The sequence below is a fragment of the Desmodus rotundus genome, chromosome 3, assembly GCF_022682495.2.
Source record: "Desmodus rotundus isolate HL8 chromosome 3, HLdesRot8A.1, whole genome shotgun sequence".
Taxonomy (NCBI): Eukaryota; Metazoa; Chordata; class Mammalia; order Chiroptera; family Phyllostomidae; genus Desmodus; species Desmodus rotundus.
The window spans coordinates 132,433,240-132,450,080 of NC_071389.1; the positions used below are offsets into that span (position 1 = coordinate 132,433,240).

The 16,841-nt window shown below is 43.7% G+C and overlaps 1 protein-coding gene across 10 annotated transcripts in view; it reads left to right on the forward strand.

The window, feature by feature from the left end:
* Positions 1-285: 285 nt before the first annotated feature.
* DDX11 (DEAD/H-box helicase 11) overlaps positions 286-16,841 on the forward strand; it is a 47,045-nt gene continuing 30,489 nt past the window's right edge. For 4 of the 10 annotated variants that reach the window (XR_008426458.2, XR_008426459.2, XM_071221004.1 and 1 more), the window contains exons 1-2: positions 286-441; positions 3,792-3,939. Coding sequence is in view for 7 of the 10 variants with exons in the window: in XM_071221004.1 (XP_071077105.1) it covers positions 3,796-3,939 (144 nt within the window). In the remaining 3 variants the exon portion in view is untranslated. Of the gene's footprint in view, positions 442-476; positions 780-1,919; positions 2,018-3,353; positions 3,511-3,791; positions 3,940-16,841 lie in introns of those variants that run through there. The other 6 variants (XR_008426457.2, XM_053921074.2, XM_053921077.2 and 3 more) reach the window with 5 other exon arrangements.

Genomic DNA, 16,841 nt, shown 5'->3' on the forward strand with positions numbered 1-16,841 from the left:
CCCTGCCGTGTCGAGTAAATATCCGCCACTTTGACCAAGTGAAGCCACTGTAGAGCGCTTGGTGCCTCTACCGCTAATTAGCGGAGGATCAAACATTCTGCACTGGGCGGCAGGGCAGCGGAAGTCCAGCATCAAGCGCAAAGGCTGCGCTCCGAAAAGAGGGTCTGAGAGCCCATTTCACCCAGAATCCAACGATCCCATTGCCGGGGGGAAAAAAAACACGCCCGCTCCGCACCAGTCGCGCAGACGCAGTGGGGCAAAGAGGGAGGACACGCCCAAGGCCCCGGGTGAGCACGCGCAGTGGCGCGGAGGCGTGGCGGCGATACACATTCTCTTTGGGGTTGGTGTGGTCCTAGGGAACCGCGATTTTGAATTCAGCTACGTTCGCTCTGATGCCTCACCAGCCTTCTCTGAAGCAAAGCTGCTCTTCCCGCAGATAGGGTGAGTACGGTGCCGCGTGGTAACAAAGCTTAAGACCTGGAGAAATGAAGTGAGAAAGGGCAAACTCCGGAGTAAGCGTAGGCTGGAGGCTTGCAAAGGGCTTGTGCAGGAGTCCGGAGCGGGAAAAACCTTCCGGATCTTTAGGGGCGGGGCTAAGGTGTGATGGACAGGCGAGAAACCAATGCGAAGGGGAATGGGAGGTGAGTGAGGGCTGATCTGCAGTTAAACTGGAGCAGTGATTTGGAGGCACCGTAACTAACACGCACCAAGACGTTCAGTAGTCCAAGTTAGCTAAGCGCTTTTTATAAAACGTCTTGTTTAGTGGTCACTGCAACCTTGTGAGTATGCCCTTTGACCTCTCCTTTACAGATGAGGAAACTGAGGGTTAGGGGTGTTAACTGAGGCACGAATACAGCTGGAATCCCAAATTTGGCAGTGTGACCCCAGAGCCCGCAGTGTTAATGAATGGCTCTGCCCTAGTGTCTGCCCTTCAGAAATCAAGGTGGAGTGAGGTCCAAGTCAAGGATTCGGATGAGTGGAACTGACCACATTGTTGGAGGATGTTCCATGAAAAGTGCAAGTAAATACTAATTAGCAGGTTTTTCCTACACAGTGTGAGAGCTCTGAGTATGGGGCTGGGAGGGAGACAGAAGGCCAGAGCAAGGTTGTGGGGGCCGGCCGTGTGCCCAGCTGCGGGACATTGCTGCTCTGCCGCATATTGTGGCTCTGGATTCACAGTAGGTGCAGGCGACGTTTTCTTTTGAGGTGGTGTTGTCTCAGGTGTGTGAAGTTAAAGCATTTTAGAAGCTTAAAAGCCGGATAGTGTGGGGAACATAGTTGTTTCTGCCTTCTGTGGTTTCCATAACATAATACCATACACTGGGCAGCTTAAAGAACAGAATTTTTTTTCTTACAGTTTTAGAGGCTGGGAAGTCCAAGACCAAGGTCCCCGTCTATTCAGTCCCCAGCGAGAACCCTCTTCCTTCTATGAGGATTAGGACCTCACTGTTAATGACTTAATTTAATTTCAGTTACCTTTTCCATTTAATATTAACTACCTCCTAGAAGTCTTTTCTCCAAATAGAGTCTCTTGTTGGGGGTTGGGGCTTTCACACATGACTCTGTGGGAGGATTGAGATACAGTTCAGTCTGTAACAATAGTTTACACCCAAGTAAATAGCGAGTGATAATTGAAGATTGAAGAACATGAACACTTTTAGGACAGTATGTACCTGAGGTTCTTTCACAGTTAATGAGCGTAAGGTTTTCTGTGCTGGTTTGTGCCTCAGCCTGGTGAGGAATTCTAGGAAGACCTTGCGTGGGAGGTCATGATGGTCCTCCCTGCAACCAACCTGAAGAGGTCAGAAAAAGCAACACCAAGCATCCTTAAAAGGTGTGCTTAGTGTACCCACTATTCATGGATTTATCTTAACCCTTATTTTTAAATCCTCACCCGAGAGTATGTTTATTGATTGTAGAGAGAGAAGAAGGGAGAGAGAAACATCAGTGTGAGAGAGAAACACTGACTGATTGCCTCCTATAGGCAACCGAACCAGGCACCAAACCCGCAACCTAGGTACGTGCCCTGACCGGGAATCGAACCGCAACCTTCTGGTGTATGGGACAAAGTTGCAACCAGCTCTGCCACCTGGTGGGGGCTAAACGCTTCTTTAACTTCTCACTTAGCTTTGTGCTGCTTCTGGAATAATGAGATCCATAATTACACCAACAGTGAGTGCAATAATAATGACTCTGTTTCTGTATTGTCTCCTGTTGTCACTCTGACGTTTGGTAACCAAGTCTCTTCCCCCTACCTATCCTGGTGAGAAGGGAGAGTGAGGCAATACAAGGTCAGGGGCTCGACAGTCTGGCAGATGTGCATTCAAAGCTCCGGTTCAGGCAGTGGCTCATTGACTGTGGGCAAATCACTGACCATTTCAGAGTGTCAGTTTCTTCATCTGTAAAATGGAGCTAATAAAAATAGTGGCCACACAGGGCTGTTGTGAGGTTATAAGAAGACAGTATGAAACTGAAAGAACTGTCCTGCAGACTAGATATTTAAGTCACGGGGCATCCTCCACCCTCCCCTCAGAACAGAAACCTCTACCTACAACCCCCATGTCAAACTGGCTTCTTATTTATACATCAGATTTTTATTGAATGCCTTCTAGTTGCCAAAGCACCTGGCTCTCTTGAGTGCTGAGGACAGGGGAAAACAAGACAGACAAGGTCCCTTCTTGTATGCCGCTTACAAGGTCTGTCCAGAAGGTACCCAGCCGTGTACTATGAAAACTAAAGACATTTACTGAAGAAGATACAAGAAACATTGTACAGAGGACAATGGCACCTCAGTCCCCTTTAGAGGAGGCGCCTTGGGACCTCACACAATTCTCCCAATTGCCATCAGCAGCCCTGACATATTTTTCTGTATCTCATCGACGGTCTGAAATCTCTTCCATTTCCAAGGTGATTTTAGTTTTGGGAATAGCCAGAAGTTGCAGGGTACCAAATGTGGTCTACAGGGAAGCCAAATCAGCTGGGTGATATGATGTTTTGCCAAAAAAAACCTGCATGAGACATGATGCATAAGAAGGAGTGTTGTCCTGATGAGGCTGCCAATCCCCAGTTGCCCATAGCTGAGGCCTTCTAAATCATCTGGATAGTTTCCACTGAGGAATGTTCAAGCTTAACACAGAATTTGATGCAGATTCACTGTTCTACTTGCTCAGTCATTTTAAATCCAACAGCCACACAGTACACATGGTCACTCAACCGCATCTACCAACCCCCTAACTAGTACAGTAAGTCATTTTTCACACATGTGCATTCCAGTCCACTCGCCTTGGCTGCCACATAAGAAAAGCTGTAATGGTACTTGTAATTTTCTGCCCGTGTGCCATGATTTTACTTAGAGGTCTTCGCAACAGGATAAAGTGAAGCAAATTTGTCATGCAAATGCTGCCCTGAGGAGAAGGGAGAGAATCCTGCAGACACCTTTGATCCCAGAGGAAATCTCCAAGCCTTTCCTGGGGGCACTACACGGCTATCCACACAGCAAAAGCATCCCAGGTGAAATGGCAGGGGCTTCCCGTATAGGGGCTTTCCTAGGCTTCCTTCTTCTAGAGCCTCTTGTGTTAAATGTTGCTAGATGGATTTCATGATTTGCTATGGCTTCGTGGGGACATGCACATGATGGAGAGAATGTGGTGTGTGTTTGCAGAAAAACAATGTACAACCTAAGGAGAAGTTCCATAACTGGTACTGAGACTGTTGTTAAGAACTGTTCTAGTTTTCAGGCCAGTTCTTTCTGGCTCATCAGAGAACTACGAGGTTTTTTTCTCCCCCCCCAGGATCATGGCTGATAAAACCGAGGAGATTGGTGGCATCCATTTCCCTTTTCCCTTCACACCCTATTCCATCCAGAAAGACTTCATGGCAGAGCTCTACCAGGTGTTGGAGGCCGGCAAGATTGGGATATTTGAGAGTCCAACCGGCACTGTAAGTGTGAATGGTGGGGCCCAAGAGGGGTCTTGGGAGACCTCGATTGCAACTGGTCAGAGGCTTATTTACCCAAGGAGAGATTTTCGTGGTTTGAAGTTGGGCAAAGGAGTTCTCTCAGTTTATTTTTCTGAGGAATGCTCACTCCCCTCTATTGAATTGTTAAACACATCCCAGGGTCCAAGAAAATTAGACCGAAGGCAAATGAGAATTGAGTGGCCATGGAAGCATGGCACTGAACCTTTCCAGTTTTCCCTGGGCACACAACTGCTCTGATGTTGAGCAACAAAGAAATCCCTTTGGCTCATTCACATAATGAACATATTGGTTTAATCTCCAGGAACTAGGTTATGAGTGCTGGAGGGATCCAGTCAAGGACCCCTAAGTTTTTTCTCCCCAGCCTGGAATGAGGGATTTATTAGATATTGGCCATTGAGGATTGCTAGAGCTGAGGTGATCAGTTCTTGCTTCTCTCTTGTACTTTATTTATTGTCTTTTATAGCAAGTACTACGTGATAGTAGAATGTATGTGTTGATGTGAAGGTCCCTCAACTAGGCTGTGACCTCCTGGAGGATAAGGACCTTCTGGTCCTCACTTCTGTGTCCCTGTCATCTAGAAGAGCTTGGCCTATTAGGTCCCCAAAAGGCTCTTAGTAAGTTAATGACTGAATGAATAAAGGAAAGTGACCCATTCCTTTTCTCTCACTTGCCGATGGAAGCATGTCACGTTTCTTGAGATGGCATGATCTCCAGAGACAGGAGGAGGGCAGACTGGTATTGTTTCATTTTATTCTTTCATGTATGTTTAGTGAGTAGGTGAGAACAAGTGTGCCAGTGGACAAAATGCGGGTCAGGAATAGAATGTGCAGAGGGGGTTTTTTTAAATAGTACTCCACTAGCATTTCAACCTTCCATTTAAACCCAGGACAGTGTGACTTCTTCCCCTACCAACCCACTGAAATATCTTTTAAGATCAGTATTGAATTCCCGCTTCATAGATCTGGATATTGAAAGTCCTTATTTTGACTACTCCACAGTGTTTGACTTTGTTGAACTCCTTTGTTTAAAGCACTATAAAAATTGTTACCACAGAATACTACATGTTACTTACAAAGTCAAACTTATCGATTTGGTGGCCAGGTGCTTTTAATTCTTTTGTCTGTGTCTTAGGAAATACACTTGCATAGCGCATTTCGAAATTGTAAGCTGTGTACTGCTATTTCTTGATTTTAGTCGTGGGTGCCTTCCTCTTATGATGGATATGATGTAGTAATCTATTTTTAGTCTCTGCTAAGTCAGTACACTATGATTGTTTTTTTTTCTTGAGTAATTTTGGTTTTTTAGAGTTAATAACTGCCCTTTAAAAGTCTTTAAAAAATATGATTATGCGAACTGCTCACACATTAGCCAGTGGTCTCAATAGGATACAAGTTTCTACGCCTTCGAAAGTTCAGCACCCATGGATTCAATCAACCTTAGATCAAAAATATTGGGGGGTGGAAGCCACCTTGTTGCTGACATGTACTAAGTAGTTAGGCCTACGATGGTTGCTGAACATGTACAGACTTTAGTATAGCAATTATTTACATAACATTTACATTATATTAGGTGTTATAATAATCTAGCCTCTTGGTCTCAGGCACCTCCTGTCACCAGAGTGGAGAGAGCTGGGAGGAAGGGGGCTGCGGGCCATGCGCACCACTCCCACCCCCCACCTTCCCGGCGCTGGCGTATCTGGGGAAGGCGGTGTGCGGCGCTGAAGCAGCGGGGTGTTCCCCGTGGCCAGACTAGTTCCCGCATGTGCACCTGGCAGCAGCCCACCCTGGACAAGTCTCCTGGTTCGCTGTCCAGCCACCTTCTCCTGGGGTCTGGCCCCCGCCCCAGGCAACCTCCGCCTTCCAGGCCCCAGGGCCAGGCCCCTCTGTCTGGGTTTCCTCCCTCACACCCTCCACTGTGCCCAGTGCAGCCCCTCTCCGCCCCTTACCCTCCAGGCCCCGCTGGTGCCCAGACTTGCCAGCAGCGCAGACAGCAGGGCAGGGGAGATGGTAGCAGTGGGTCGTGTGCCTCTTCACCAGACCGTTCGCTCTCTCCCCGCTATCCAAGTACCTTGCACGTCCCAGAGCGGAGGGTTAAGGACACTTTGGGGGTGGCCTGTCTGCCCTTGGGGACTTTGGAGGGCCAGGCCTGGCCTTCTCAGCCTTCCCTGTGGACTCCACCTCCCCACCTGGAGCTGGGGGAAGCTGGGAACAAAAGAAATAATCTAGACACAATTTAAAGTATCCTGGAGGATGCACACAGCTTATGTGCAAATACTAAGTCATTTTATATCAGGGACGTGAGCATGTACTGATTTTTGTATCCGTGGGGGTCCTGCAAGTAATGGCCTGTGGATACTGGGCCTCAGTGAGTTTTGATAGGTGTGAACGGCCCATGCCATCACTACCACCACCACAAATGAGACGCAGAACATTTTCCTCACCCACAAAAGTTCTTTGTAACTCTCGGAAGTTGTTCCCTGCTGCTGCTTCTCCATTCCCACCTCACCCTAGGCCCAGGCAGTCACTGATCCACTTCCTGTTTCCGCAGATTAATTTTACCTTCCCACCGTTTCATAAAAATGGAACCATATTGTGTGTGCTCTTTTGTGTCTGGTTTCTTTTACACAGCGTAATATTTTTAAGATTTATCCATGTTGGTATGTGTATCTGTTCCCTATTTTTTCTGTGTTGGATTCTCTGTATCTTGGTTTTCTTCCTTGTTTTGATAGAGAATCTTCCTGAGAAGGGCTGTATCGGAGGTAAATGTTGAAGACTTGACTGTTCTGAAAATATTCTACTTGGTTGGTGTTAATAGTTTGGCTGGGTACATAAGTCTAGCTTGAAGACAGTTCTCCCTCACAATTGCTCCCTCTCCGCGCTAGTTTCCAAGGCTGCTGTTGAGAAGCCCAGTGGCAATGCGCACTCAGTGCTGGCTGACGTGACCCCCACCTTGCCCTCCAAAGTTTTCAGGACCTTCCCTTTCTCCTTGTGCTCCGAGATCGCAGGTCAGGGGCCTGCTGTGTTCGTGTGGAATTCTTTGCACGGGCTGCTTGGTGAGCACTTTCCATCTGGGGACTTTGACCCCTTATTCCTGAAACATTTTCTTCTGTTTGATAATAATCTTCTGATACTCCCATTCATTGGTTTTGGACCTCCTGGTTCACCTATAATTGTTTTCTTCTAATTGCCCATCTTTTGGGGCAGCATGGTTTTTGTTTTGTTTTTGCCTTCAGTTCTACTTCATCAAGACTTTTTTACCTTTATTGCCCAGTCTTTCTGTTTAGTTTATTTTGGCTGCCATCTCTGAAACATTCAAGAACTTGTTCTGTAATTTTTAAAAAGTAGCATCCTGTTTAGTGTCATGGAAATACTGTCTTTCTGAAGATATCGATTAGGGTAGTTCTGTAGTTTTTTTCCGTTGCATGGTCTTGTCCCATCCTGCCCACCCCACACCAGTTTTGGTTATGTGTTTTGTTCTGAGGCTTTCCTCGAATGTCCGGCAGTCCACGGCTGTCATCTGTTGGTGTCCCAGAAAAGTGCTGAAGGCTGAGTGAAAGGTCTGTGGTATAAGCTGGCTGTGGACCCACAGGCTGAGCCTCTCTGTCGGGGCTTCCAGGTGTCAGTATTTGTAGAATTCCCTAGAGCCATCCAGCAGTTTTTTCCAGAGAAGCCTCTCCTCTGAATTCTTGCCCAGGGGGTCTGAGCCTGACAACCAGTATCCTTGAGGGTGTCCTGGAGAAATGGCTTTAGGCACACTGTCTTCTTCGCCATGCTTCACTCGACCTGCTGTCTCCACAGCCCTCCTGGCTCAGCTTCACCAGAGAAAAAAATTCCTGTCTTCTGTGAGGAGTGGGGACTACAGTTGGGAATGTAATTTTTTCTGTTTTGTTAAATTAAAAAGAAATTTTTAGTTTTTGGTATTAGAGTTGTCCCAATTTTTTCCTCTTGCACCCCTGTACCCAGTCTCCTCACTCCCTCAGACAGTCCCCACTGTTGTCCATGTCCATGGGTCATGCGTATATGTTCTTTGGTTGGCTAATCTCTTCACCTTCTCTCAAACAGTCCCCACCTCACACCACCCCTCTTACAGCTGTCAGTCTGTCCCATGTTTCTATGCCTCAGATTCTGTTTTGCTTGTTACTTTATTTTGTTCATTAGATTCCACATGTAAGTGAGATCATATATTTGTCTTTTACTGACTGGCTTATTTCACTTAGCATAATTGTCTGCAGGTCCATCCATGCTGTTGCAAAAGGTACAAGGTACCTCTCTCTCACTGCTGTGTAGTATTCCATTGTGTAAATGAACCAGAGCTTTTTTATCCACTCATCTACTGATGGGAAGTAAGGCTGCTTCCAGATCTCGGTATCCTAAATAATGCTGCTGTGAACATGGGGTGAATATATTCTTTCCGATTGGTGTTTCAGGATTCTTAAGATATAGTCCCGGAAGTGGAATCGCTAAGGTCAAAAGGCAGTTCCATTTTTAATTTTTTGAGGAAACTCCATGTTATTTTGCACAGTGGCTGTACCAGTCTGCATTCCCACCAACAGTGCACTAGGGTTCCCTTTTCTCCACATCCTCTCCAGCACTTGTTTAATGATTTATTCATGGTAGCCATTCTGGCAGGTGTGAGGTGATCTCTCATTTTGGTTTTAATTTGCATTTCCCTGATGATTAGTGATGTTGAGCATCTTTTCAAATGTCTATGTGCCATCCATATGTCTTCCTTGGAATAGTGTCTTCTCAGGTCCTTTGCGCATTTTTTAATTGGATTGTTTGTCTTCCTGGTGTTGAGTTGTATAAGTTCTTACATATTGTGGAGAGTAAACCCTTGTCCGATGTATCATTGACAAATATGTTCTCCTATACAGTGTGTTCCCTTTTCATTCTTTTTCTTTTGTCTTCTTTTTAAAGTATATTTTATTGATTATGCTATTACAGTTGTCCCAATTTTTTACCCCCTTTCTGCCCCTCCTGCCTGCACTGCTCCCCCCACCCCACCATCCAGCATTCCCCGTGTCTTAGTTCATGTCCATGGGTCGTACATGTAAGCTCTTTGGCTTCTCCATTTCGTATACTATTCTTAACTTCCCCCTGTCTATTTTGTACCTACCAGTTATGCTTCTTATTCCCAGTACCTTTTCGCCCCTTTCTCCCTCTCCCCGCTGATAACCCTCCATGTGATCTCCATTTCTGTGATTCTGCTCCTGTTCTAGTTGTTTGCTTAGTTTTTGGTTTTGTTTGTTAGGTTCAGTTGTTGATAATTGTGAATTTGTTGTCATTTTACTGTTCTCAGTCTTTGATCTTCTATTTCTTAGATAAGCCCCTTTAACATTTCATATAATTAGGACTGGTTGATGATGAACTCCTTAAAGTTTACCTTATCTGGGAAGCACTTTATCTGCCCCTCCATTTTAAAAGAGCTTTGATGGATGGAGTCATCTTGGATGTAGGTCCTTGCCTTTCATGACTTGGAATACTTCTTTCCAGCCCCTTCTTCCCTGTAAGGTTTCTTTTGAGAAATCAACAGATAGTATTTTGGGAACTCCTCTGTAGGTAACTCTCTCCTTTCCTCTTGCTACTTTTAGGGTTCTTTCCTTATCTTTAATCTTGGTTAATGTAATTATGATGTGCCTTGGTGTGTGTTTCCTTGGGTCCAACTTCTTTGGGACTCTCTGAGCTTCCTGGACTTCCTTCACGTCTATTTCCTTTGCCAGATTGGGAAAGTTCTCCTTCATTATTTTTCCAAATAAATTTTCCACTTCTTGCTCTTCCTCTTCTCCCTATGATTCAGATGTTGGAGCATTTAAAGTTGTCTCAGAGGTTCCCCAGCCTCTCCTCATTGTTTTGAATTCTTGTTTGTTCATTCTGTTCCGGTTCATTATTTATTTCTTCCTTTTGTTCCAAATTGTTGATTTGAGTCCTGGTTTCCTTCCCTTCACTGTTGGTTCCCTGTATGTTTTCCTTTATTTGACCTTGTATAGCCTTCGTTTCTTCCTTCATTTTGCAACAGAGCTCTTTCACTTCTGTGAGCATCCTGATTACCAGTGTTTTGAACTCTGAATCAGATAGGTCGTCTAAGGGTATCAGGATGGCTGAGTGGTCTAAGGCGCCAGATAGGTTGTCTATCTTCTGTTCATTTAGTTCTTTTTCTGGGGTTTTGATCTGTTCTTTCAGTTGGACCATATTTCTTTGTCTCGGTGGGCCTATTATGTGGTAGGGGTGGAGCCTTAGGTACTGGCCAGGGTAGGGCAACCAGCTTCACTGTTGTTGTGGTGCTATTTATGGGGGAGGCACCTGAGACAGAACAATGATGCTTGCCTGGCTCTTGCTCCACTGTCTGCCACTTCCCTTGCTTCCTACAAGTGGATTTTACCCTTTCAGATGCTGATTTGGAGGTGGGTGAGTATATGTATGTTCTAGGACCTTTTGGGCCTAACAAATTCTTCTCTGAGACTGGGTGTTTCTCTCTCCACTGCAGCCCCTACAGATTTTTACAGCCAGAGGTTTTGAGTCTTTTGTTTCCTGCATTGAAACTCTGGGATTTGTGGTCTCTCATACTCCCCAGAGACACTTCCTGGTGTCTCTGCATGTGATGTGGGACCCTCCCATGAGTCAGCCCCACCTCACCTGTGCGGTCCACTGCCCTGCCTTGCCTTGCCGTGCGTCCTCTCTGCCCCCATCTCCACCCTTCCCACCAGTCTGGATGAATGTTTCTTTGACTCCTTGGTTGTTGGAATTAAATGCAGTTTGATTTTCTGGCAGTTCTGGTTATGTTTTGTTTCTATATTGATTGATACCCTTCTTTTGGTTGTGCGAGGAAGTGAAGTGTTTCTACCTACACCTCCATCTGGGCCGGAACTTCTCATACTGATGATGGTTTCTCTAGCTGTTCAGAAGCTTTCTAATTTGATGTCCCATTTGTTTATTTTCTCTTTTGTTTCCCTTGCCCTGGGAGATATTTCAGCAAAAACATTGCTGTGCAAGTTATCTGAAATTTTACTATGTTTTCTGCTAAGATTTTAATGGTATCATGGCTTACAGTTAAGCCGTTTATCCATTTTGAGTTGATTCTTGTGTATGGTGTAAGTTGGTGGTCTAGTTTTATCTTTTTGCATGAACCAGTCCAGTTTATCAAACACCATTTATTGACAAGACTGTCTTTACTCCATTGTATGCTTTTGTCTCCTTTATCAAATATTAACTGAACATAAAGGTGTGGGTTTATTTCTGGGCTTTATGTTCTGTTCCATTGATCTATATACATGTTCTCATGCCACTACTAGGCTGTTTTGATTACAGTGGCCTTAGAGAATAGTTTGATAACAGGTATTGTGAAACCGCCAACTTTGTTCTTTCTCAAGATTATTAGGCTATTTAGAGTCTCTTTTGGTTTTATATAAATTTTTGAAATACTTGTTCTAGCTCTGTGAAATATGTCACTAGTATTTTAATAGGAATTGCATTGAATGTATAGATTGCTTTGGGGAGTATGGACATTTTAATGATGTTAATTCTTTCAATCCATGAGCATGGAATATACGCCTCCACTGATTTGTAGCTTCCTCAGTTTCTTTCTTCAGTGTCTTGCAGTTTTCTGAGTATAGGTCTTTTATCTCTTTGGTTAAATTCAATCCTAGTTACCGTAATTTGTTTTTGTTGTTGTTGTAGTAAATGGGATTGTTTTCTTTTTCTTTTCATTTAATTTTATTTTTTTAAGATTTCATTTATTTATTTTTGGAGAGGGGAAGGGAGGGAGAAAGAGAGGGATAGAAACTTCCAGCTTGTGCTTACCTCTCACACACCCCCTACTGGGGACCTAGCCTGCAACCCAGGCATGTGCCCTAGACTGGGAATCGAACCAGCAAGCCTTTGATTTGCAGGCCAGCACTCAATCCACACAGCCATACCAGCCAGGGCGGGATTGTTTTCTTAACTTCTCTTTCTGATAGTTGATTATTGTTGTATAAAAATGCCATCGATTTCTGAGTATTGATTTTGTATCCTGCTGCTTAACAAATTCATTAGGTCTGACAATTTTTTGGTAGAGTCTACAGGGTTTTCTATGCACCGTATCATGTCGTCTGCAAATAATGACAGTTTTACTTCCTCCTTTCCAACTTGGATGCCTTTTATATGTTCTTGTCTGATTGCTGTGCTAGGACTTCCAGTACTGTGTTGAATAAAAGTGGTGAAAGTGGACATCCATATCTTGTTCCTGATTATAAGGGAGACAGTCCTCGTTTTTGGTCATTGAGTGTGATGGTTTTGTAGGTTGTTCATATATGGCCTTTATTATGTTGAGGTATGGTCCCTCTATTCCCACTTTGCTGAGTGTTCTTATCATAAATGGGTGCTGGATTTTATCAAAAGTGTTTTTGGATCTGTTGGTATGATCATGTGATTTTTGTATCTTTTTTTTCTAATGTGATGTATCATGTTTATTGATTTGCGAATATTATACCATCCTTGCACCCCAGGATAAATCCCAATTGATCATGGTGTATGATTTTTTTTAATGTGTTGCTGGGTCCAGTTTGCTAACATTTTCTTGAGGATTTTAGCATCTATATTCATCAGGGATATTGGCCTATAATCTTCTTTCTTTGTTGTGTCTTTATCTGGCTTCGGAATTAGGATAGTACTGGCTTTGAAAAAGATCTTGGAAGTCTTTCCTCCTCTTGAATTCTTTGGAATAGTTTGAGAAGGATAGATGTTAGTATTTCTTTGAATGATTGGTAAAATTTGCCTGTGAAGTCATCCGGTCTAGGATTTTTGTTTGCTAGGACTTTTTTTGATTACTGCTTCAATTTCATCAGTTGTTACCAGTCTCTTCAGGTTTTCTGCTTCTTCCTGATTCAGGTTTGGAAGATTGTATGCTTCTAGAAATGTATCCATTTTGCCCAGGTTGTCCAAATTCTTGGCGTATAGTTGTTCATAGTGTTTTCTTACAATCCTTTGTATCTCTGTGATACCAGTTGTTAACTTATCCTCTTTCATTTTTGATTTTATATGTTTGGGTCCTCTCTTTTTCTCTTGATGAGTCTGGTTAAAGGTTTGTCAATTTTGTTGATCTTTTCAAAGAACCATTGCTGAGTTCATTGATCTTTCAAATTGTTTTTTAAGTCTCTATGTCACTTATTTTCACTCTGATCTTGATTATTTTCGCTCTGATCTTGATTATTTCCTTCCTTCCACTCAGTCTGGGCTTTGTTTGTTGTTGTTTTACTAGGTGTTTTAGGTGTAGAGTTAGATTATTTATTTAAGATTTTTCTTGCTTCTTGAGGTAGGCCTGTAATGCTGTGAACTTCCGTCTCAGGACTGCCGTCTCTTTGTCCCATAGGTTTGGGGTGGTTTTATGTTCATTTTCATTGTTTCCAGGTAATTTTTGATTTCTTCCTTGATGTCATTGATAACCCATTCGTTATTTAATAACATGAGATTTAGCCTCCATGAATTTGAATGTTTTTGAATTTTTTTAAGTGAAGTTGATTTCTAGTTTCATGCCATTGTGATCCAAGAAAATGCTTGATATGATTTCAGACTTCTTGAATTTGTTAAGATTTATTCTGTGTCCTAATATGTGATGTATCTTTGAGAATGATGCATGTGTATTTGAAAAGAATGTGTATTCTGCTGCTGTGGGATGAAATGTTCTGTAAATATCATTTAAACCCATTCAGTCGAGTGTGTCATTAAAGGCTGCTGTTTCCTTGTCGATTATTTTGTCTGGAAGACCTATCCAATGATGACCATGAGGTGTTAAAATCCCATACTGTGACTGTACTGCTGTCGATTTCTTCCTTAAATTCCACCAAGATTTTCTTTATATTTTTAGGTGCTCCTATACTGGGCTCATATATGTTTACAAGGGTTATGCCCTCTTGTTGCATCAGCCTCTTTAGTATGATGTAGTGACTTTTCTGTCTTTTGTTATGGCCTTTGTTTTGAAGTCTATTTTTTCAGATGTAAGTATTGCCACCCCAACTTTTTTTTCTCTCCGTCTGCATGGCATATTTGTTTCCCATCCCTTCATTGTCAGCCTGTGCGAAAATTTTGTTCTGTGGTGCACCTGTGGTAGACAGCATCTCTAGGGTCATGTTTTCTTATCCATTCAGCTACCGTATATCTTTTGACTGGAGTATTTAATCCATTTACATTTAAGGTTACTACTGATGGGTACTTATTCATTGCCATTTTGTTCTTCTCTCTATCTATGTTCTTCTCTCTATTTCTTCTTAAAGCAGTCTCATTCACATTTCTTGCAATGCTGGTTTAGTGGTTGTGAACTCCTTTAGCCTTTCTTTTTTCCTGGGAAACTGTTTATTTCACTTTCAATTTTAAATGATAGCTTTGCTGGATAGAGTAGTCTTGGTTGTAGGTCCTTGCCTTTTATTACTTTGAATACTTCATGGCAATCCATTCTGGCCTGTGGTGTTTCTGTTGAGAAATCAGCTGACCGCCTTTCGGGAGCTTCCTTCCAGGTAACTTTCTTTCTTGTTGCATTTAAGATTCTCTCTTTGTCTTTCAACTTTGCCATTTTAATTATGATGGGTCTCATTGGGTTCGTCTTGCATGGGACTCTCTGTTCTTTCTGAAGTTGTATGACTTTTTCCTTCACCAAGTTGGGGGAGTTTCCTGTCATTATTTCCCCAAACAGGTTTTCTATCCCTTGCTCACTTTCTTCTTTTGGTACCCATGTTATGTGGATATTGTTATGTTTCATGTTGTCCCCAAGTTGCCTTAAACTATCCTTGTTCTTTTTAATTCTGTTTGTTGTTGTTGCTCTGAATGGGTATTTTTCCTACCTTGTCTTCCAAATTGCTAATTTGATCCTCTGCTTCATTTAGCCTACTTTTAATTCTTCCTAGAGTACTCGTCATTTCAGATATTGTAGTCTTCCTTTCCAACTGTTTCTTATTTGTGTTTTCTATGTCCTTTTTCATGCTGATGTCATTCTCACTAAGTTCCTTGTAGTTTCCATAAAGTTCCTTTTAGTTCTAAGTTCCTTGAGCATCCTTGAAACAATTACTTTGAGCTCTGTGTCTGATAAATTGCTTGCCTCCATTTCATTTAGTTGTTTTTCTAAAGATTGTTCTTTTCTTTCATTTGGGGGTTGTTTCTTTATCTCCCCATATTAGTTCTTTCCTTGTGTTTGTGTCTATGTATTAGATCTGCTTTGACTCCCAGTCTTCGTGGGGTGGCCTTAAGTGATAGGAGTCCTGTGTGACTCAGTGTGCAGTGTCCTTGATCTCCTGAGCTGGATGCTCTATGAATGTCCTTTGTGTGGGTTATGTGAGCTCTCCTATTGTAACTGGGTCTTGACTGCTGTTGGCCTGTTTGTGGGTGGTACCTCCCCTCTGGCTGGCTGATTTAGAAGCTCAACCACAACAGTTTCTTGCAAGCTGTTATACAGGTGCTGATGGAACAAAAACAACACAAAACCCCCAACAACAATAGTAAAAACAACAAAGAGAAAAAAATAAGAAAACAAAAAAAATAGTAAAAGAAAAAGAATATGAGAAGACAAAAGGAAAGAAGAAAGGTTATGAAAGAAAAGAAGGAAGAGAAACAATAAGATTAAGAATTTCCAAGAGAAAACTGAGAAAAGAAAAGGGAAAAAGAAAAACTAAGAAAAGGAAAGAAGAGGAAAAGACAGAGTAAGAGAAAAGAAGAGTACAATAAGAGATATGAAAAGAGAGAAGGAAAGAAAAAGAGAAAAAATAATAAAGCTATGAAAAAGATAAGTTAATGAAAAAGAACAAACTGGAATTCGTCTCAGCAGAGTTTAGTGCCTGCCTGCTGGGGTATCCCTTTGGATGCGGTTGATGTCTGAAACTGGTGCAAGCCAATGTCAGATGCTGTCCATGTGAGTGCCTCAACAGCTTGTTTGAAGCTACAGGTGATCTACAGTTTGTGGCTGCCTGTAACGGGCTTGGCTGCCCATGGGAGGGGCCAAGCTGTGCTCCAAAGCTAGCTTTTACTAGCACGGGGCCCACGAGTAGGTGAGCAAATGTCCTGAGGCACCGCAGGATCTGCCTCCCCCACCTCTGCCTGCCAGCGGCTGTCAACCACAGTCACTGAAATGGCTGTTTCTGAAAGGGCTTGTGGCAGAATCTGGGGATGGAACTCCTGGAGCTCCCATAAGGCAGAGGTACACTACAGACTTCAGGGAAGATGGTAGGCTGTTCAGATTGTCTCCCTGAGCTCAGGAGGGCGGAGCCTGTAGTAGGCAGGTAGGTGGGGCCTCTGGAGCCCGGAGTTTGGGTCTGCGGGTGTTTCTGTTGGCTGTCCCTTGAGGGGGAGCACCAGTCTGGTTCTTGGGGAGGTGTAGGGAATGGCCATGCCCCGAAGCAAGTGTCTGATACCCTCTGAGTCTACATATGTTGCTATCTCTTCAGCAAATTTAAGATGCATGTTGGGGCAAGCAGCATTCTAGAGGGTGGGACAAGCAGTATCCCAGAGGGCGCGGTAATTGCTTCTTCCCCAGCTGATTACCCTGGGAAGGGCTTGCTCTTCTCCAGAAAAATGGCTGTTGTGATATGCGGGGGATGACCCCGCACAGGGATCCTGGCAGCCATTCCTCCCACCCCGTCTCCCCGAGTGCCTCCCACTCTAGGCTTTCCTCAGGTGACTCCAGTTCCCACTGCCCTCCCTTCACTGGAGCCCAGGGTGAGTGGTGCAGACCAAAAAAACTTGTGCTTTGGTCCTCAAAAAGAACAGCTTTGTCTTCATCAGGCTCTCTGCATCTGGCAGGTAGAGCCCCGTACCATTCAGCACTGGATGCTACAGGGGCGGCTGATCCGACTGTGGCATTCAGTGCCAGGGAGTGCAGTTTGGGGTGTAGGCTTCACTCCTCTC